We start from the raw sequence: 22,570 nt of genomic DNA on the forward strand, positions 1-22,570 counted from the left end.
CCAGGAGTTGGTGATGGACAGGGAGCCCTGGCGTGCTGCAATTCATGGGGTCACAAAAAGTCAGACACGACTGAGCGACTAAACTGAACTGAACTGGCTTACATTCCCACAGATCAATAATCTGCTAGAAGAATAAGTCTCCAAGTATATAGTCTGGCAACCCCTGGGAATCCCTAGGAGTCTTTAAAAAAGACTTTGAAGTCCTACGGTTTTCCTCACATGCCCCAACCAAAACAATATATTACAACAGATTATATGATGACACAGATATGAGAATCTGCTATCTTCTATAAATCCAGATGTCAAAGATGTAAAGCTACTACTCTTCATTTTTCATAAAAAATATTGATGCTAACATGTCTCCCTACCATGTGACATCCAGCCCAGTTCATGCATTTATGTTACCTGCCTGGATCTTGAAGGCAGCTGAGTTTTGAGTAGTAGAGAGTCAGCAAAGAGATCACAGTCTAAAAGTCTGAGTGTCATAAAGTGGTTAGGGTGAGATACAGGATTCCGGGAATAGGAGATGTTTGTTAGAGAGAAGAATACAGTGATTATTCACAAAATGAATGTTATTTTGGCCATCAGAGTTGCTAAGCAATATGGCGTGGCTCACAAGTAGTAAAAAGTCACAGATTATACCCAGAAATCAATGACCTACCTGGGACACCTTCTTCTTTGTCTGACTGGTCTTTTAATTTGTCCTTCCTCTGTCCATTCTGTCCATCTTCTTCTGTAATGGTCTCCATAGGTGGTTTGTTCTCCATCTCCTTGAGCTCAATCCTGGAATGAGCCAAGATGTGTCCATAGGCGAATGTGTAAATCTCTTAATTCTGAGAAGCAGCCAAGTGAGCTGACGGATTCTGAATGAAATAAGCTTACGTGTCTCAAGGTCGGGGAAGTGCTTTTATTTGCTGAGTATGAATCATGGACTCATTCTTTTTGGGGTTAAGCCTGGAGCCAACCAAGACTCTCCCCCACTATACTGAGGACCTCAAAGAAGCTCTTATATAGATAAACTGCTCTGAAGGCCTGGATTAAAGTTTTTGGGTTTTATTTCAGCTTGAATTCGTTTGTCTTTTCTAGCTCTGTAAGCAGATGCCACAGTCCTGAAACAGTGGATGGTGGCCACTGGATAACTTGGAGGCATGGATTCAGGGCCTGGTAGGCAGGGTATGCCCAGAAGTGAGCACTCTTCTCCTCCCTCTTCCTCCTCCCTCACTGCTCCATCCTCTTCCCAGGCAAAAGTGAGGGGCTTACAAAGGCGAGGGGGAAGGGGTTTGTTCAGTTGATGTCAGTAACTGCAGCTTTTCTCTAGTCCCAGGAATGGGGTGCTGGGTTAGAGGTGGGAAGGAAGGGTGGGGCGGGCATGGTGCTTGCAGTACATTCAGAGGCCAAGCTTCACATAAAGGAAGCGCCTACAGTTGCTTTGAGGATTTGAGTCCTCTTGTCCATTGCCAGGCTCTCTAATGGACAGGACCGTCCATCTGTCCCTTAACTAACTGCAATTATTTCCCTCCTGGAGTGCTTAAGCCAAACTATGTCCAAAGGGACAGCCAAATTTGCCTCCCAAAATACAATCAAAATAAAGTTATTTTGAATCCATGGATTTCTTTTTAATGGGTAAGGCAACATGCTGCAGTGGAAACAGCACTGAGACAGTCAGGGGCCACGGTTTTATTTCCGACTTGGCCCCCCTGCTGTGTAATCATTTCATCTGGAAGATGAAGAGGCTGGACTAATTAATCTTTAAGGCTTATTCTCCCCCTCACACTGACTATGCTGAGGTCTGTATCATATAGCTTTTCCAGGAAGGACTGGTTCCAAACCAACAAACAGAAGAGGATGTCACAGATGCCACCCCCACCCCCCAAAAAAGAGAAAATACTCTGAGACAAAAAAATGAGAAAACTATTTTGGAAAATAGTTTACTATTTCCCAAACTTCCTTTACCCAAAATGCATAGTAGTTAGTGGCACAGCAATTAAGATTAAAAATATGATTAAGAGCTCATAATTGGTAAGTAATGACCAAACTGGAAATAAAACCCAAGTCTCCTGACTCCTATTGCAGTGCTTTTAATACTGAATCCTGAAACTGCAGATGTGACTGCAGCCATGAAATTAAAAGATGCTTGCTCCTTGGAAGAAAAATTATGACCAACCTAGACAGCATATTAAAAAGCAGAGACATTACTTTGCCAACAAAGGTCCATGTAGTCAAAGTTATGGTTTTTCCAGTAGTCATGTATTGATGTAAGAGTTGGACTATAAAGAAGGCTGAGCACTGAAGAATTGATGCTTTTGAATTATGGTGTTGGAGAATACGTTTGAGAGCCCCTTGGACAGCAAGGAGATTGAACCAGTCCTTCCTAAAGGAAATAAGTCCTGAATATTCACTGGAAGGACTGATGCTGAAGCTAAAACTCTAATACTTTGGCCACCTGATGCAAAGAACTGACTCATTGGAAAATACCCTGATGCTGGGAAAGATTCAAGGCAGGAGGAGAAGGGGACAACAGAGGATGAGATGGTTGGATGGCATCACTGACTCAGTGGACATGAGTTTGAGTAAACTCTGGGAGTTGGTGATGGACAGGGAGGCCTGGCGTGCTGCAGTCCGTGGGGTCGCAAAGAGTTGGACACGACTGGGCAACTGAACTAACTGAAGTGATACTTCACTTGTTAAAAAAAAAAAAAGAATGAAAACTACATGCTGAACGCCTAAAACTAACACAACATTGCAAATGAACTATACTTCAATAAAATTTTTAATTAAAAATAGAATTAATGTTATAATTAATTTTGCTCCTTTATAAAATTATAATACATATCTCAAGTGGTTGTAGTAAAGATTAAATGCAAGACTATTAAGAAAGTGCTTAACAATATCTGGCAACTAGTAAGTGCTCCATAGATGATTGCTATTATTATTGTCATTATAATATTATCGTTGTTATCATTATCATTATTATATTCAGGAGCATCAGCAGCCATTGAAAACACTCACTATGCTGTTGGGGTGAAGCTGTACCTTGTCTTTCTAGCCCCTTCCATGGTAAAAATCAAATCTTAGACAGCTGTTAGTCTAGAGTGCATGATGAGGAAGGGACTAGGTCAGAGGAAGGGGTGAAAGGTAGAAGAAAGCCTAGTGGATGAGAAAAATTTTACTGATACTTGCAAGGACTAAGTTTGGTGGGAGGCAGTAAGAGAATTCCCAGGGAACCAAGAGTTGTTTTTTTTTTTTAAGTATTCTAAGTGTCCATTGTTTTTTAACTTAACTACAGAAAGTGCATGCAATAAACTCATTTGCTAGAACACAGAGAGAGAGCAAGAGAGAGCTGCACTAGATGGAGCATGGGCTAGAAAACTCAGGTGCAAAACACTGTCCAATTCCATCAACAGGTCGGCAAGGACGGCCATGCCCGGAGGAACCTATGGAGGAAAGCACTGACCTTGGAAATGCAAGCACGCTGTTGGGTCGCTTCCCCAAGTTCTCTCTGCTAGACAACACTGAGTCCACTGTGTCAGGCCTCTGGGGACAGGGAAAAAGACAGGTTACATTTGGGCTGTGGTCCAGGACACAGACAATCAGAGCCACAGGTTGCTCGAAGGCCTCAGACTACCATGATACCCTCCACTGTTATTTCTGTTTAGGGCTTAAAGTCTAGAACTTAACATCCAGTGAAGAATGATCTCATTTATCAAAGAAGTCACCTTGCTTGGTCCCATCCCAATTCCATTGTGCTGCGTTTTCTCAAACCATTTCCTCCTTGGAAACTGCCCTCAGGGTTGACAGCTCCTGATCTTTAAGAGGACAGCCAACTTCTTGAAACTCTCAGGAATATGAGCAAGCTGGCTAGTTCCACTTTTGACCCAAATAACTCTGAAACTAGGTAGTTGAGAGAGACTTTGGAGTCAGCTATCCTCATGTTTAAATGCCCACACTGCTAACAGCAAGAAGATCAAACCAGTCAATCCTAAAGGAAATCAACCCTGAATATTCTTTGGAAGGACTGATGCTGAATCTCCAATACTTTGGCCAGCCGATGCAAAGAGCTGACTCATTGGAAAAGCCCTGACACTGGGAAAGACTGAGGGCAAAAGGAGAAAGGAGTGACAGAGGATGAGATGGTTGGATGGCATCATCGACTCAAGGGACATGAGTTTGAGCAAACTCTGGAAGATAGTGAAGGACAGGGAAGACTGGCATGCTGCAGTCCTTGGGTCACAAAGAGTCAGACATGACTGAGGGACTGAACAAAAACAACAGCTGTAAAGCTTTAGACCCTAGACATGTGGGATCAAATTCACAGGACTTTTAGGAGGTACTATATATAAGTGGCTAGCACATAAAAGCACTCCACAAATAGTGACAATTACAATTATTATATATAATATATATTTATTATAATCTACAAATTGTATTTATAATATAATTTATTTAATAATTGTATATTATATATAATAATTACATTATTAATTTATACTAGTATAGAATAACATGTAAAATTATTCTTTTGGGATTAATGATCTGGTTTACAAAAGGCTTTGAAGGAGATGCTAAAGATCAAAGTTTTAAAAATATTTTGAGCTAAAGCGGCATCACTGAAATTGGCACACAACTTCCTAAGAGAACTCTTCTACAAGACAGCACTCGGGTTTACGTTATAGAACATTTAGGGGAAAAACAGTCACTCTGACAACTTCAAGCAGTTTCCCAAAATCTGTTTTATAGGCATTAATGAATATTGACTCAACCTAAAGTTCCATGATTAAATACTTTCAGGCAGTTAAAGCTGCTTCTTTCCAGCCAGACTTCTCAGGTCCTTTAACATACCTATGTGCTTTGGCCCATAGAGCTTTTTTTATAGGATACCCATCAAGAGCAGTTCTTTTGGAAAACTCTCCTTAAAAGGTACATCTTAGAGTACAGCAGGCCAAATGAAGCATTATCCTGTCTTCAAACATGTATCAAAGCTTACAAGTTCTGCAGAATCTCTGAGGGTGAGAGATGGAGCCTTTGGCCTTGTTTCTGATTTTGCACATCCTGCCTGTGTTTTAATGAAAACGAGAGGGTGATACTCATGTGTGTGTGTCTCCACTCTGCACACACAGGGTTGGCATCCCTCTGAGTCAACCTGTATGAAGCCATGATGTGGAGAAAAAACCAAGGGCCTAAGTATGCATTACTTCATCTCCGAAACCCCACCCCAGAGCACTGTAAAAGGAGAGATCAGAAGGGAGAATTAAACCATATGTACAACATTTTCTTTCATAGCTCTTTCATTTAAAAAAAAGAAAGGCTTTTGTTCTATGGGTCATAAGATTATATAACGTTCATGATAATCCAATTCATCCATTCCAAATTAGTACATTGAGATTCAATTAGTTCTCAACAAGGACCTACTTGTATATATAGCCCCTAGAACTCTGCTCAATGCTATGTGACAGCCTGGATGGGAGGGGAGTTTGGGGGAGAATGGATACATGTATATGTATGGCCAAATCCCTTCGCTGTTCACCTGAAACTATCACAACACTGTTAATCAGCTATACCCCAAAACAAAATAAAAGGTTTAAAAAAAGAGTTTCACAATTTCATTCACCATTGCAACAAAAAGAATGAAATACTTAAGAATATATCTACCTAAGAAACAAAAGACCTATATATAGAAAACTATAAAACACTGATGAAAGAAATCAAAGAGGACACAAACAGATGGAGAAAGATACCATGTTCATGGATTGGAAGAATCAATATAGTGAAAATGAGTATACTACCCAAAGCAATCTATAGATTCAATGCAATCCCTATCAAGCTACCAATGGGATTTTTCACAGAACTAGAACAAATATTTGTATGGAAATATAAAAAACCTCGAATAGCCAAAGCAACCTTGAGAAAGAAGAATGGAACCGGAGGAATCAACCTGCCTGACTTCAGGCTCTACTACAAAGCCACTGTCATCAAGACAGTAGGGTACTGGCACAAAGACAGACATATAGATCAATGGAACAAAATAGAAAGCCCAGAGATAAATCCATGCACCTATGGACATCTTATCTTTGACAAAGGAGGCAAGAATATACAATGGATTAAAGACAATCTCTTTAACAACTAATGCTGGGGAAACTGGTTAACCACTTGTAAAAGAATGAAACTAGAACACTTTCTAACACCATACACAAAAATAAATTCAAATGGATTAAAGATCTAAACATAAGACCAGAAACTATAAAACTCCTAGAGGGGAACATAGGCAAAACACTCTCCGACATAAATCAAAGCAGGATCCTCTATGACCCACCTCCCAGAATACTGGAAATAAAAGCAAAAATAAACAAATGGGACCTAATTAAACTTAAAAGCTTCTGCACAACAAAGGAAACTATAAGCAAGGTGAAAAGACAGCCTTCAGAATGGGAGAAAATAATAGCAAATGAAGCAACTGACAAACAACTAATCTCAAAAATATATAAGCAACTCCTGAAGCTTAATTCCAGAAAAATAAATGACCCAATCAAAAAATGGGCCAAAGAACTAAACAGACATTTCTCCAAAGAAGACATACAGATGGCTAACAAACACATGAAAAGATGCTCAACATCACTCATTATCACAGAAATGCAAATCAAAACCACACTGAGGTACCATTTCACGCCACTCAGAATTGCTGTGATCCAAAAGTCTACAAGCAATAAATGCTGGAGAGGGTGTAGAGAAAAGGGAACCCTCTTACACTGTTGGTGAGAATGCAAACTATTACAACTACTATGGAGAACAGTGTGGAGATTCCTTAAAAAAACTGGTAATAGAACTGCCATATGACCCAGCAATCCCACTGCTGGGCATACACACCGAGGAAACCAGAATTGAAAGAGACACGTGTACCCCAATGTTCATCGCAGTACTGTTTATAATAGCCAGGACATGGAAGCAACCTAGATGTCCATCAGCAGACAAATGGATAAGAAAGCTGTTGGTACATATACACAACGGAGTATTACTCAGCCATTAAAAAGAATACATTTGAATCAGTTCTAATGAGGTGGATGAAACTGGAGCCTATTATACAGAGTAAGCCAGAAAGAAAAACACCAATACAGTATGCTAACACATATATATGGAATTTAGAAAGATGGTAACAATAACCTTATATGCGAGACAGCAAAAGAGACACAGATGTATAGAACAGTCTTTTGGACTCTGTGGGAGAGGGAGAGGGTGGGATGATTTGGGAGAATGGCATTGAAACATGTGTAATATCATATAAGAAACAAATCGCCAGTCCAGGTTCGATGCAGGATACAGGATGCTAGGGGCTGGTGCACTGGGACGACCCAGAGGGATGGTATGGGGAGGGAGGTGGGAGGGACATTCAGGATGGGGAACACGTGTACATCCATGGTGGATTCATGTTCATGTATGGCAAAACCAATACAATATTGTAAAGCAATTAGCCTCCAATTAAAATAAATAAATTTAAATTTTAAAAAAAATGAAAGGGTTAGGAGAAGGAAAACAGTAATTTACATTTGCTAGGGCTTTTGCCAAAGCCCCGCTTCCATCCATTGTACAAAGGAAGTCCTTATAGAATCTCATCTTGACTTTGCTGTCTTTGATCATGAGGACCCCGATTCCTTTGAATGTAAACTCCACATTTTGTTTGATGGAAATGGATCGTGACAAAAAAATCAGCGTCTCCTTCACACATCCTTCCACTATATCTCTGCTAAATGGACCCTCCAAGGATATCATGACAAAATTAAGTGGAACTATTGGGATATCACCTAGAGGAGAAAGGGGGAGAGCAAAGAATTGGAGATTATTACAAAGACATATCATACACACTCACAAATAATCACTTGATTCTCACTTAATACTTAAGAACATAACTGTACCTGTGAAACCTTTAGTTGTACTCTTTAATGCTCAATTAAAATTTCCCTAAAAGTAGAATGTTTTTGCTCAGAAAAAGCACAATTAGCTTTCTAAACTGTGCTACAGACAAGCTTTTCATTCTCTCTTGTTGAAAGAGAAAGCCCACACAAAGCAATGAAGACCCAGTGTAGTCAAAAATAAATTTTTAAATGGTCGAAAAATCCATCAAATTTACTATACAGAATACAGGCATAACAAATTCTAAGTATAGCTTGTTGGTATTTGTTTTTCCAATATACCATTTTTCAGTAGAAAGTGACTCTGCAAATTAACTTCCAGAGATGTTCATTGAAAGGCAAGTTCCAACCCTTTCACCTTGTCAGCATTGGAGGTAGACGAACTCTCCTCATCCAGATATAAGTCTGATGCAGGAGGGCATGATAAGGAAAGTCAAAAGAAACACAACCAGAAATTAGGAGGGAACCCTCCCACAGCAAGTAACCAGAGCAGGTATCACACAAAGCCACACCCTGAAACTGGAATGCAAGTATCCTGGGGAAGGTCTCATGTCTCCTCTCATGTCTCTAGCACCTGGGACAAGGCTTGCCATGTCGTTGGCCCTTAGTAAATATTCGTGGAAGGGAAAAAGGAAGGAGGGAAAAGCAGGAGGGAGGAAGGGAATAGGAAGCAAAGGAAAGAAGGAAGATTTTAGGATGTGAGAGGTGTATAAGGTATTAAGTCTTTACAGAATTATTAACCTTCTGCTACTAAGTCGATCCAGGCAAGAACACTGGAGTGGGTTGCCATTTCCTTCTCCAATGCATGAAAGTGAAAAGTGAAAGTTAAGTTGCTCAGTAAGTGTCTGACTCTTCGTGACCCCATGGACTGCAGCCTACCAGGCTCCTCCGTCCATGGGATTTTCCAGGCAAGAGTACTAGAGTGGGGTGCCATTGCCTTCTCCATTAACCTTCTAACAACTTTTAAATTTCAATAATTTAGATGATATACAATAGAAACACAGTATCTTTTCCCAGTTGATATTAATGGTGATTCTTCCAATCAGTAACCCTAATTAACTTTCTCTTCTTTATGACCACTTTTAATTTCTTAGATCTGAAATAAGAATAAAAATCTGTATGACTCAGTGATGTGCCTTGATGTCACATCCAGCCTTGAGCTTCTGAGGTTGAAAATGACCTGCAAGAAGACTGACTATTATTCCCTACCTCAGCCCCTCCCTCTGACAAAGGTACCACATGAAAAGAGAGCTTCTCAAAGCAGAAACCAGTAAAGCAACAACTGGCCAAGCATTGCCTTTTCATTTTCATCCCCAGGCTAGTCACATTCTGGGAAAGTCTTTAAAATAAAATCTATTTACCAGGAGTATATACTCTGTTTTGTTTGAGTCCATGGATCTGTACTAACTTCTCTGCCATGATAAATACTGGCCTCTGAATTAGGAAAAACTTCTTGTTTCCCACCTCAAGCTTTTGTCTCATGAAAGTGAAAGTTCCAAGTCCCGGAATCTGAACTCCCTGAAAAGACAAAGGGCAAAAAAAAAAAAGAAAAGCAACAGAGAAAATTCACTGAAATGTAAAGAAAAATAATCCTTTGCACTGTTGTACCAAAGCACATGAAGAAATTTAAGCATGTGCCTTAAAATTCAATGCTCTTTATGACCCATTACAGCTTTAGTATTTCATGACTCTAAGTTTTCAAAGAAGTATAAAATGTAATATCTCAATCCACAGTGCTTTGCTGATCCATCATCTCCATATCATTCAAAGGCTGTGAGAACTAAAAAAACATGTATGGGGACTTCCCTGTGGTCCAGTGGCTAAGACCCTGCGTTCCCAGTGCAGGGGGCCTGGGTTTGATCCCTGGTGGAGGAACTATATCCCACATGCCACTTCTAAGACCTGGTATAGTCAAATAAATAAATATATATTTTTAATGTATGGATGCCATAGCTGCTTTTAATCTTTATCTAAGATTACTCTAAGCAGAGATTTTGCCAACAAAGGTCCGTCTAGTCAAGGCTATGGTTTTTCCAGTGGTCATGTATGGATGTGAGAGTTGGACTGTGAAGAAAGCTGAGCCGAAGAATTGATGCTTTTGAACTGTGGTGTTGGAGAAGACTCTTGAGAGCCCCTTGGACTGCAAGGAGATCCAACCAGTCCATTCTAAAGGAGATCAGTCCTGGGTGTTCATTGGAAGGACTGATGCTGAAGCTGAAACTCCAATGCTTTGGCTACCTCATGCGAAGAGTTGACTCACTGGAAAAGATCCTGATGCTGGGAGGGATTGGGGGCAGGAGCAGAAGGGGATGACAGAGGATGAGATGGCTGGATGGCATCACCGACTCGATGGACATGAGTTTGCGTGAACTCCGGGAGTAGGTGATGGACAGGGAGGACTTGCGTGCTGTGATTCATGGAGTCTCAAAGAGTCGGACATGACTGAGTGACTGAACTGAACTGAACTGAACTGAAGATTACTCTTGTCCTAAAAAGAGATGGAAATACCAGACCACCTTACCTGCCTCCTGAGAAATCTGTATGCAGGTCAAGAAGCAACAGTTAGAACCAGACTTGAAACAACAGACTGGTTCCAAATCAGGAAAGGAGTACATCAAGGCTGTATACTGTCACCCTGTTTATTTAACTTCTATGCAGAGTATGCGAAATGCTGGGCTAGATGACGTACAAGCTAGAATCAAGATTGCTGGGAGAAATATCAATAACCTCAGATACGCAGATGATACCACCCTTATGGCACCCTTCTTCATTGGAAGAAGAACTAAAGAGCCTCTTAATGAAAGTGAAAGAAGAGAGTGAAAAAGTTGGCTTAAAACTCAACATTCAGAAACCTTAAGATCATGGCATCTGTCCTACCACTTCATGGCAAATAGATGGGAAAACAATGGAAACAGTGACAGACTACTTGGGGAGTTTCAAAATCACTGCAGCCATGAAATTAAAAGACACTTGCTCCTTGAAAGAAAAGCTATGACCAACCTAGACAGCATATTAAAAAGCAGAGACATTGCCAACAAAGGTCCATCTAGTCAAAGCTATGTTTTTTTCAGTAGTCATGTATGGATGTGAGAGTTGGACTATAAAAAAGATGAGTGCCAAAGAATTGATGCTTTTGAATTGTGATGTTGGAAAAATCCCTTAAGAGTCCCTTGGACTGCAAGGAGATCCAACCAGTCAATCCTAAAGGAAATCAGTCCTGAGTGTTCATTGGAAGGACTGATGCTGAAGCTGAAACTCCAATACTTTGGCCACATCACCAACTTGATGGGCATGAGTTTGAGCAAGCTCCAGGCATTGGTGATGGACAGGGAAGCCTGGCATGCTGCAGTCCATGGTGTTGCAGAGAGTCGGACACGACTGAGCGACTGAACTGAACTGACTGAAATTGTGTGACATTTTACATTTTAATACCTTGCCATCAGGGGGATGGAAGAATTTCTGCTTCCTCATTCTCTTTCTCTTTTTAAAACCGTTTATCTATTTATTTATTTGTCTGCGCCAGATCTTAGTTGTGGCACATAGAGTCTTGATCTTCACTGCAGCATATGGGATCTTTTAGTTATGGCATGTGGGATCTAGGACCCTAAACAGGGATCAAACCCAAGCCCCTGGCATTGGGAGCATGGAGGATTAACCACTGGACCACCAAGGAAGTCCCTCTCATTCTTTATGGTAGGTTTAATGTCCCTCACTTAAAATCAGACAACCCAGAACATACAAGATATGTGCTATAGTGTGGTGATCGTGGTTAATGTGCAGAAGCAAAAGATTGTGGCTATCTCTCTAGGTCTCTGTCTTCCTGGAAACATCATACATCAAAGGTTACAAAGTCAAATGCTACAGGAGCCAAGAAAGGATGCAAGGGAGTGAAGGTACTGAGCCAGAGAATATGATGGCTAAGAAGTGCATGCCCCATCTAAAGGGGAGAGACCCTTGTCAGCTTCAGCCAACTGTCACATGTACTGAACAAAAACTGATTTTGTTAATCGGCTGATTATTCAAGAAAAAAAAATTTGTACAAACTCTCCCAATTTTAAGTTCTGATGACTAATTTAAATTATCAGATCAAACAAAATAGATTGCACGGATGAATTCAGATCAAAGGTTCTCATATTGGGACCTCTGAATAGGATATAAACATTTCACAATATCCCAGCACCCTCGAAACTCCCAACATCTCTCTTCAGTTCTGTGGCATCCAAACTCAAGACTTGATGGGAAGAAATAGCCCATCCCTGGACAAAGGTTCTCATTTTTGGCAAGTAGAGTTCAGTCTCTGACTGCCTTCTTACATTTCATTTAAAATCCATTTCCTGCAAGGAGGCAAGAGAAGAAGCATCACATCCTTCTATAGCCACTCCAGGAACTACCAGATCACAGATGAACAGAATTCATCTACTTCCTCTATATACACCTTGGCTGATCAGTGATACACCTCCTATCACTGGAACAGCAGAACTTTCACATTCGTTACCTAAGGGTGAAATCCGTATCTGTTAAATCTACCAACCACAAGTCCTAAGTGTGAGCATCACAAAATCACAAGACTGCAGGTTACACTGGATGGCTCTAAAATCTGCTATCTTGCTCCCAGCAAAACTATTGGAGACTAAGGAGGAAACATTCTTTGATGTCGTATATTAAAATTAAAGTATAAATCTTACCTTGTGTAAGGACAGCTGCTGTTCCACAAATTCTGACACATTTCCCCAAATAGTAGAAACTTCTGAAATCCAAGGTAAATAAAATATAATGTATGAATAATTTATGAAAGCACACCTGTGATAGTATCTTAGTGTTCATAAACAAAAATGTGAATACGAAATACAGAATAAATAATTTACATTATTTATTTTAAGTGATAATAATTTCTAATTAATTAAAATTAACAGAAAATAAAGTCACTCCCCAAAGTTAATTTTCCTAATAAGCAAAGTTAACTCACTTTAAATTCCAAAAATGTGAAAGAGGAGGCAAAAGAGAAAGAAAAGGTGGAGAGGAAGGGGAAAAAATCTTTATAGAATAAAGGGAAATGTCACACCTGGCCCTTTATTCTATAAACATAGTTGTTGTTAGTTGTGTCAGACTCTTGGCTATCCCATGGACTATAGCCTGCTAGGCCTCTCTGTTTCTGGAATTCTCCAAACAAGAATACTGGAGTGGGTAGCCATTCCCTTCTCCAGGGGATCTTCCTGACCCAGGGATCAAACCCGGGTCTCCTGCATTGCAGGCAGATTCTTAACCATCTGAGTTAACCTATTGTTATCTAGCCTTTTATTTTTTTATATAAATACATATGTGCCTGTGCTGAGTCTCAGTTGCAGCACAAGGGATCTTGAAAACCTTTAGTTGTGGCACGCAGGATCTTTTTTCAGTTGTGGCTTTTGAACTCTTAGCTGCAGCATGTGGGATCTAGTTCCCCGACCAGGGGTCGAACCAGGGCCCACTGCATTGTGAACATGGAGTCTTAGCCACTGGACCACCAGGGAAGTCCCTAATCTAGGCTTTTCTTAATGACCCATTCAACAAGCTTCTAAGAGTCTACACTGTGCCATTTGATTAACATGAGCCTTCATTCTCACACCATTCCATAATATAGGAAGGAGGCCAGGGGCCACTAAAGCATGAAAGATCATTGTCTGTACATTAACTGTCTCTGCACTTTTATTTTTGCTTCATTCTTGACTGCTTTTCACTCTCAATAGTCACCATTGGGCTCCAGCTGTCACTCCTCTCTGCTACGAGTGCTCTGCAGGCTCACCACCCAGTCTTAATTCACTGCTTCTGATCACCTGTGCTCTTGCTTTCAACAAATATACTAACATTATTCTAAAATAATAATTTTTAAAAACAGACTTTTGGGTAAGGGCCCAAAGGGCTTTACTTTGTATTTGGACATAGACTTCACACTCTCTACTTTGAATGATCAGAGGGAGGACTTCTCTGCTTATTTTCTTGTTCTGAGCTATGTTCCAGGAAAGCTGTGGTAGAAAAATAAGTAGTTGTCAATTACTAAAGTGTTAATGTATGATATGAAGGAATACTCTGGGTATAACTAATACTCATAAATATAGAAATCCATGTCTGTGTTGACATTTCCAAACTTAGTCATGAGTTTATTACAGATATTTTCCACTAGTGAACTCTTTCTTCAAATCAAAAGAGTGCTGTGTTTTAATTCTCAAAAGAAAGGATCAAGAACAGTGGCAAATACCAGCTTACCACTTCTTGGCATAGATGCAGTTGGGCACAAAAACCCATTCTTTCCCCATTTTAGAAACTGCTTGATTTACTCTTGTAACTGTTTTTCCTAATAGTTTAAACCACTACCTAATGTGGAAAATTGCACTCATTTAATCCTGTATATCAGCATTATAAATATTTTTATTAATATGCCAGAGAATGAACAGGATGCGCAATGAGAAGTAGCAGTGACTCATGGGTTTCCCTAATGGCTCAGTGGGTAAAGAATCCATCTGCAATGCAGGAGACACCAGTTTGATCCTGAGAGGGTAACAGGCAGGAAGGCTAAGGGTCTCCAAACAGAGGAAACAGACTGCAAGTGTCAGACGTTTTTTATCTCTTTCTTAAGCCGGAGGAGAAAATTACACGTGTTAGATTTTTTTCCCTTCTCTATACAAATTTAAAAGGTTTCTCTTAAAATTTTGTGTTGCCACGATGACACCTGGTTCCACCTGAACTTAACTTTTCTCAAACCTTGAGCTAACCAATGCATTTTTCTTATGGAAATATTTTTTTAAGCTATGTTAATGAACTATGTATTTACCCTAGACTCTGACTTTCTCCATGTAAGACACAGAACTGATAAGGGCTCAACAAACCGGTATGTTTTACTCATACATTGTTCTCCTAATCTATGTTAATGAAACTGTATATTTACTTGGAAACCTGCCTTTCTGCAAGATTCATGTCAATCATTTTATGGCCTGGGATGACTCACCTGAACCAATGTTATCTCAAAATGTATGTTGTGGGTGAGGGGCCTGGTGACAGTCTTTGAGTTTTGAGACATTTCCTTTCTCTAATTAGCAATCTGCTGGTAGCTATATAACACTGAGCTAAAGACTAGCAGGGGGCACTCTTTCTGCCCCCTTCTGATGTGTATGTCAGAAGCTTTTCTCTATCTCTTTTATACTTTAATAAAACTTTATTACACAAAAGCTCTGAGCGATCGAGCCTTATCTCTGGTCCCAGATTGAATTCTTCTCCTCTGGAGGTCAAGAATTCCGGCATCTTTCACAACTCAGCAACAACCTTTCAATCCCTGGATTGGCAAGATCCCCTGGAGGAGGAAATGGTAACCCACTCCAGTATTCTTGCTGAAAAGACCTATAGACAGAGGAGCCCAGCAGACTACAGCCCAGAGTCGGACACGACTGAGCATGCATGCACAGATGGAAGTGACTCTTATGAGCCTCGAGGACAAGTTGGGTGATGGAAACTCACTCACCAAGAAAACTAGGGCTGCATGCTGCAGTGAGCTGGATGCCAATTCTGCCCTTCACTCTAAATCATGGATATACAGTTTATTAAATATACTCAAGTATTCCTTCTACTCTGTCCCATTCTACTGTATTCCCACTCTTCCTCACCCTTACAGACAAAAGAATTCTGTCTGCTGCTGGCTGCTAAGAATTAACAGTCTCAACTGTTTCCTGAATTCAAATTTTCATCATGACTAAAAATATTTAATTCACTAATGTTACAGAATCTCAGTAGCCAAACTTACAAGAAGACTTTTCAAAGTCAAAACTGTTAAGCCTTTCACCTAGAGTGATGATATGCAGCTCACATTTCAGGAAAACAATCTATACCAAAATGAAATGATTTAATTAGGGCCAGGAGAAATTGTATAGCTGGCAACCAGACCCTACTGAAAAGACCTAACTGAGCTTAATTAGAAATCTGAAGATCCTCTTTCCTCATTTGAAAGATACATTCAAGTCCAACTGTGTCATTTTACCCTATAAAATCTAATGGGGTGGGAGTGGGGGGCCTCCTGAGTGGCACAGTGGATAAGAATCTGTTTGCCAATGCAGGAGACATGGTTTAGATCCCTGATCTGGGAAAATCCCACATGCTGCAGGGCAGCTAAGCCCATGGACTACAACTACTGAGCCAGTGCTCTAGAACAAGGGATATATTGCAACTACTGGAATCTGCGGGCTCTCCTTGTGGCTCAACTGGTAAAGAATCCGCCTGCAATGCGGGAGACTGGGGTTCAATCCCTGGGTTGGGAAGACCCCCTGGAGAAGGGAAAGGCTATCCACTCCAGTATTCTGGCCTAGAGAATTCCATGGACTGTAAAGCCCATGGGGTCGCAAAGAGTCGGACACGACTGTGCGACTTTCACTTCACTTCACTTCACTTCACTTCACTTCACTGGAGTCTGCACACCCTAGAGCCTGTGCTCAGAAACAAGGGAAGCCACCACAGCGAGAAGCTCTCATGCTGCCTATAGAAGGCAACCCCATCTCGCTGCAACTAGAGAAAAGCCTACAAGCAATGAAGACCTGGCACAGTCAGAAATAAATAAATTAAATAATAAAAATCCAATAGGCACAGTCTTATAAGAGCAGAGTTTATTATTTTAAGCTGAAATTTTATATTTTTCACTGAAGGAAAAGGAAAACATGTACATAATTTCCTTCAGGAAATGAAGCCTTTAAGCCTCTGTAATTCAAATGGAACAGACCTGGAAATCTTGCAGACTGTGATTTCTAACTTTGATTTTTTTCCATGCTCCAAAGTGTCAGGAAAAGAATCACTAAATCTCAAAAGAAAAATACTTCTAATCCAGTCTAAAAAGCAATCTAAAGAATATGCTACTGTTATATTTTTAGGAACGCTGAGGTTATTTATTTTGACCAAACACTGAAATACCAAGAACAACAAGAAATCATCCCTGGATGTACCTTCCATATTCAATTCAACCTTCATTTAACTTCAGATTCTAAACATTTTGTGCTTTCAAAACTGTATTTTTAAAAACAATGCCAAATGTATTCCAGGTAGGAACACTTTACCTTATATATAATCATTATTTAAAAAAAAAAGACCAAGTGCCCATTATGTATATTACAGAATAATATATACTTGAAATAGATACTAATATCAGAAGGAAAAGATAAGTCCCCTAACTTTATAAAACATCTTATAAAACTAAAATATTGATATACAAACAGAGCAAATTATTATAGAGTGATTTAGACAAGGAAACATATTCCCAGAGCATAGTGCAGTGGAAAGGGCACACTGTGCTGTGTGTCTGGAGACCTACAGCCTTCCCGCCCCCATGGATTCCTCACTGTGCAGCCTTCAATAGTTTCAACCGATTCCCATCTGTAAAATGATGATGGTTCCCTCTAAGTACTACTGTTGTTGTCTAGTTGCTCAGTCGTGTCCAACTCTTTTGTGACCCCATGGACTGTACCCTGCCAGGCTCCTCTGTCCTTGGGATTTCCCAGGCGAAAATACTGGCGTGGGTTGTCACAACTACTGAGCCCTCGGGCTGCAACTACTGAAGTCGGTTTGCCTAGAGCCTGTGCTCTGCGACAGGAAAAGACGGTGCAGGGAGAAGCCTGAGAACTGCAACAAAGAGTAACTAACCCCTGCTCGCCACAACTAGAGAAAGCCCGGGCAAAGCAATGAAGACCCAGTACGGCCAAAAATAATTTTTTTTTTTTAATCTCGATGTCACTTTGAGAAAGAAACTGTCTAACCAAGCCTAGCAAATTTTCTATAGAAGATGTCAAGTCTTCTTCCAAACAGCCATTTCTTTTTTTTAATCTGTTTTTTTTTTTTTTTTTTTTAAACTTTTTTGGCTGCCACAGGCAGCATGCAGTATCTCACTTCCCCAGCCAGGGATGGAACCCATTCACCCACTCCCCTGGCTGTAGAAGCCCAGAGTCTTAACCACCGGACCACCAGGGCAGTCCCTTGATCTCACTTTCTTAACACAAGCCTGAGATACCAGCCTTGCCTGAATTCTGAGAAGGAGCCATTTGGGGTGGTTGTTTGTAGCCAGCATTTATTGAGACTTACTCCTCCACGTCCCTGTGTGTATATTATCTCATTTAATTAAAAACCCTGCAGCTGGCCCCTTTCTCTCTTTAAAGAAGTCAGTAAACAAAAGTGTCTGAAGACTTAATGCTCCCACGTGCAGGTGGTCTGGGTTCCATCCCGGGTCAAGGAAGTCCCTCCCACACCGAGCAAGTGAGTTAGCAAGGGGCAACTAAGACCCAGCGCAGCTAAAGAAATGAAAAGAGCCTTTGGACGTCCACCATAAGTCGGCTGTGATTACCAGCTGCTTGACAAGGCAACACGGGCCCTTCAAGGCCCTCCAGAGAAAGGGGATGGGGAGAAGCCCTTAGCTTTGCCCCAAGCAGGTAAAGGTTCGTCCTCAGCCCCCAGCCCCTGTCGCTTACCCTCCTGGCTCAGCGAGGGCAGCGTGGGCAGCAGGTGCCTGCCGACGTCCTGCAGCGAAGGGAGGATGGTGTCCAGCATCTCTGGTCCCCTGTCGGCTAGATGCTGCCTCTTTTCTTCTTCAGATGGAGTTTACACAAACGTGGTTGTCCCACTCCCCAGCCTCCCTCTCCTGGGAAATTTGGATATACCTCAAAAATTACCAAATCTCGATTTTATTTTTTTTCTTTCTTAAACGTTTTTTTCTTGCTGTCCCCCACCCCCTGCCCCTGACTCTGGCTCTCCCTGAAAGGTGCCCACCACAGGAACTCAGCGAGCTGTTCAGCACTTGAATTAAAAAGCGCAAATCCAAGCTCTGGGGACCTCTAGGAGGCCCACTGAGAGGGTCAGCCGGAGCGCGGAGTGAGGTAAGGGGACCGCGGGAGGGCGGGCCCGCCGAGAGTAAGGGAAAAGCGTGTTGCTAGGACGCGATAAAGGCTCCCTCCGTTGCTAGGGAGTCAGAATAAGGCCCTAGGTGTGTCTGGTCCCAGGTGGCCCGGTTGAATCAGAGCTCCAGGCAGAGAGAAATTGGGAAGTAACAATGTTTTTTAATTTTTTTTTTTTCTTTCCCTTTCCTTCTTGCCCTGAGCAGCAAAGAGACGTGTCACTTTGGTAATCACCCTGGACAAATCTGGAAATAAGCGTTTGTCCTGAGTGATGGACTTTCTGAGTCTCTGGGTCTGTTTGAGAGTTTGAGTGCGAGCTGGAATTTGTTTGTCTCGTGTCTGATTTTTCCTAGACTCTTCTCCCAGGAAATGGAGGGCAGGAGGACTGGGGAGGGAGTCGACTTCTTTTTCATTACAGTCAGCTTCTCCTTCCTTCTACATTTAATGAATCTCCTCCTGCAGAACTGTTTTCATACTCTCTCCTCTGCTGACAATGAATTATCACAAAGCAAGCACACTCATGTAAACCCCATTCAGGTCAAGAAATAGAACTCCACCATTACCACAGAAATGCACCTCATTCCCCCTCCCGACATTATTCCAACAAATACCATCAATTAATTTTACCTGTATTTGAACTTTTAGAACCATACAGTATGTATGCTTCGGTGTGTGGCTCTGTCACTAAACATTGTGAGATTCCTCTGTGATTTCTTCAGTAGCGATTTGTTCATTTTCACTGTTGCATGTTATCCCTTTGTGTGATGATTGCACACTTTATTTATCCATTCCACTGTTGAGGGAGACATGAATTGTTTCCCTTTGGAGCTATTAGGAATAATGTTGCTGCAACCATTCTTGAACAAACTTTTTCGTTTTGGCTGTGCTGGGTCTCTGTTGCTAAGTGCTGCTTTCTCTAGTTGCTGAGATCAGGGGCTTCTCTTTGAGTGACTTCTCCATGTTAACTCTCATATTTGAGATATGAAGAGAATGTAATAGCAGTACAAGGAGGGGGAGGTTACTTCTGAGATGACTGGTTTGAATGCTTAGCAAAGAGATTTGGGATTTACTTGGAAGGTGTAGATGGCTCCTGAAGGCTTTGGGATAAGATGACGTGATCACTCACACAGACTATTATATTCTTCAGTATTAAAATGGAGTTGGTATTTCATTATGTGGCATAAAGAATCTATATATCAGATGGAAACTATTCAGTTGATCCTCAAACAGTACAAATCTGAACTGCCCAGGTCCCCATGCATGCAGATTTTTTTCACTAAATATATATGCTATAGTAACACAGATCCTGGAATAGCTGAATCCATGGATGTGGAACAGCAGATATCAGGGTGGGATAGAGGGGCATGAGGGATACTTGACTGTAAAGTTGGGGAGGGGGTTCCACTGTGGGGAGGGTTGGCACTCCAAACCTCACCCCCTCCCATTGTTCAAGGGTCAACTGCAATCAGAGAAATTTCTGAGAGAGATGAGGGAAAGCCACCTAATAACTAAAAGCATAAGAGCATGTCTTGGGAAGATTGACCCCAGAGTGATTTATGTCATTGGGAGTGACAGCTATTTATAAATGTTTGACAGACGAAATGGCAAAGATGTAACACAACTAAAGAAAGGTAAATTAGATAATATTACAAATGAGACTACTTTGAGACTAAGTATGGAATAATCTCCCAAGGAAGAAATGTAGGAAAACTCAAGTCAGACTATTAAAAAAAAAGAACATGTCAAGTAATAGATAGCACACTATCACCATTCTACCTGGTGCACTTGCAGGATAAAAGTCTAATAGAACTTTCCCATGTTTAATAGATGTGACCTCAATGAATAATAAATATGATAATGATACCTATGTATATAACATTGTTTATTAATGGATGCTAAGTTAATATTTATGCCGTACTCATCTAACCTGTCATTCTTATAAACATTTTGCATGTTTTCCCCCCATTTCAAATAAGAAAAAATAAAAATTTTGGCAATTGAAGACCTCAGTTCACACCTGATGTTAGCATAAATAATTTGTATGACTGAAAAAATGTTAATACTTCAGAGCTTCAGTTTTTCACTCATAAGACAGGAATAATGATAATAGAGGAAATTGCAGTACACTTAAGGAAACAATAGGAGGGACTTCCCTGGTCATCCTGTGGTTAAGAATATACCTTTCAATGCAGGGGACACAGGTTCCATCCTTGGTCAAGGAACTAAGATCCCACATGCTTCAGGGCTATTAAGGCTGCATGTTGAAACTAGAGAGAAGTCCACACAATGCAATGAAAGTCCAGCAGGAAGCCAACTAAGATCCAATGGAGCCAAAAATTAAAAGAATAAATAAGAAACAATGGGAAAAATTAAATGAGAAAAAAGTTTTGGCTTCCAAACATACTAAACTTGGAGCTAGTACTGTAGGTTGGTCAGATATAGAAAGACAAGCATCATCCGATATCACTTATACATGGAATCTTTAAAAAAAGCGAATACAAATTAACTTATTTATAAAACAGAAGTAGAGTCATGGATGTAGAAAATAAACTATGGCTACCAGGAGATAAGGGGGTGGAGGGATAAATTGGGAGATTGGGATTGACACATACACACTACTATATATAGAATGGATAACTAATAAGAACCTGGTGGCTAGTACAGGGAATTCTACTTAATACTCTGTAATAGCCCTCATGGAAAAGAATTTAAAAACAAAAATAAGAGCATATGTATAACTGATTCACTCCACTGTACACCTGAAACCAACACAACACTGTAAACCAACTATACGCCAACAAAAGATCTTTTAAAACATGAGGGAGTGGAAATTCCCTTGTGGCGCTAGTGGTAAAGAACTCACCTGCCAGTGAAAGAGACTTAAGAGAAGCGAGTTCGACCCCTGAGTTAAGATCCCCTGGAGGAGGGCATGGCAACCCACTCCAGTATTCCTGCCTGGAGAATCCCATGGACAGAGGAGCCTTGGGGTCCATGGGGTCGGACACAACTGAAGCGGCTTAGCACACACAGCACAGCACCAGTGGTTAGGCGTTTTCATTGCCTGGAGTCTGAGTTCAATCCCTGGTTGGGGAACTAAGTTCCCACAAGCCGTATGATGTGACCAAAAAAAAAAAAAAGAAAAATCAAGATATTCCCAGATAAAAACTGAGGATGTTTATTACCTTTAGACATGCCCTGCAAGAAATGCTAAAGTGAATCGTGCAAATTGAAATGAAAGGACATTTGAAGTAACTCAAAGCCACGTAAAGAAATAAAGATCTCAGTAAAGGAGAGTACATGGGCAATTCCATAACCTAGTACTAATGCTGGGCTTCCCAGGTGGTGCTAGTGGCCAAGAACCTGCCTGTCAGTGCAGGAGACATAAGAGTCCTGGGTCAGGTAGATCCCCTGGAGCAGGGCATGTCAACCCACTCCAGTATTCCTGCCTGGAGAATCCCGTTGACAGAGGAGCCTGGCGGGCTACAGTCCACAGAGTCTCAAAGAGTTGGGCACGACTGAACAACTTAGCACGCAGGCACTCATGCATGACTATTGTAACAATGGTTAGTGATTTCAGTTTTTAGTTTTCTACATGATTTAAGAGATACTTTTTTTAGAAAGGAAATTGACTACAGCAAAGACAATAATATATTTTAGGGTTTATAAAATATATGAAAGTAAAATGTATGTAAACAATAGCACAGAGGCTGGAAGAGAGGAAATGGAAGTATACACTTGTCGGGTTCTTATATGTAAAGTGTTATCACTTGAAGATAG

At 40.9% G+C, this 22,570-nt stretch overlaps 1 protein-coding gene across 3 annotated transcripts in view; it reads right to left on the reverse strand.

The window, feature by feature from the left end:
- The window catches only part of CCDC81 (coiled-coil domain containing 81), a 39,550-nt gene extending 20,693 nt beyond the window's left edge, over window positions 1-18,857 (reverse strand). Inside the window, exons 1-8 of one of the 3 annotated variants that reach the window (XM_040255509.1) lie at window positions 18,371-18,855; window positions 12,587-12,648; window positions 12,337-12,396; window positions 9,263-9,419; window positions 7,905-7,950; window positions 7,537-7,793; window positions 3,455-3,534; window positions 662-783 (exon numbers count right to left, since the gene is read on the reverse strand). In XM_040255509.1, coding sequence (XP_040111443.1) covers window positions 662-783; window positions 3,455-3,534; window positions 7,537-7,761 — 427 coding nt within the window. In that variant the 5' untranslated portion in view covers window positions 7,762-7,793; window positions 7,905-7,950; window positions 9,263-9,419; ... (1 more) ...; window positions 12,587-12,648; window positions 18,371-18,855. Of the gene's footprint in view, window positions 1-661; window positions 784-3,454; window positions 3,535-7,536; window positions 7,794-7,904; window positions 7,951-9,262; window positions 9,420-12,336; window positions 12,397-12,586; window positions 12,649-18,370 lie in introns of all 3 variants that reach the window. The other 2 variants (XM_040255508.1, XM_040255507.1) reach the window with 2 other exon arrangements.
- Between the last annotated feature and the right edge of the window lie 3,713 nt (window positions 18,858-22,570).

The sequence above is a fragment of the Oryx dammah genome, unplaced genomic scaffold (genome assembly GCF_014754425.2).
Source record: "Oryx dammah isolate SB20612 unplaced genomic scaffold, SCBI_Odam_1.1 HiC_scaffold_15, whole genome shotgun sequence".
NCBI lineage: Eukaryota > Metazoa > Chordata > Mammalia > Artiodactyla > Bovidae > Oryx > Oryx dammah.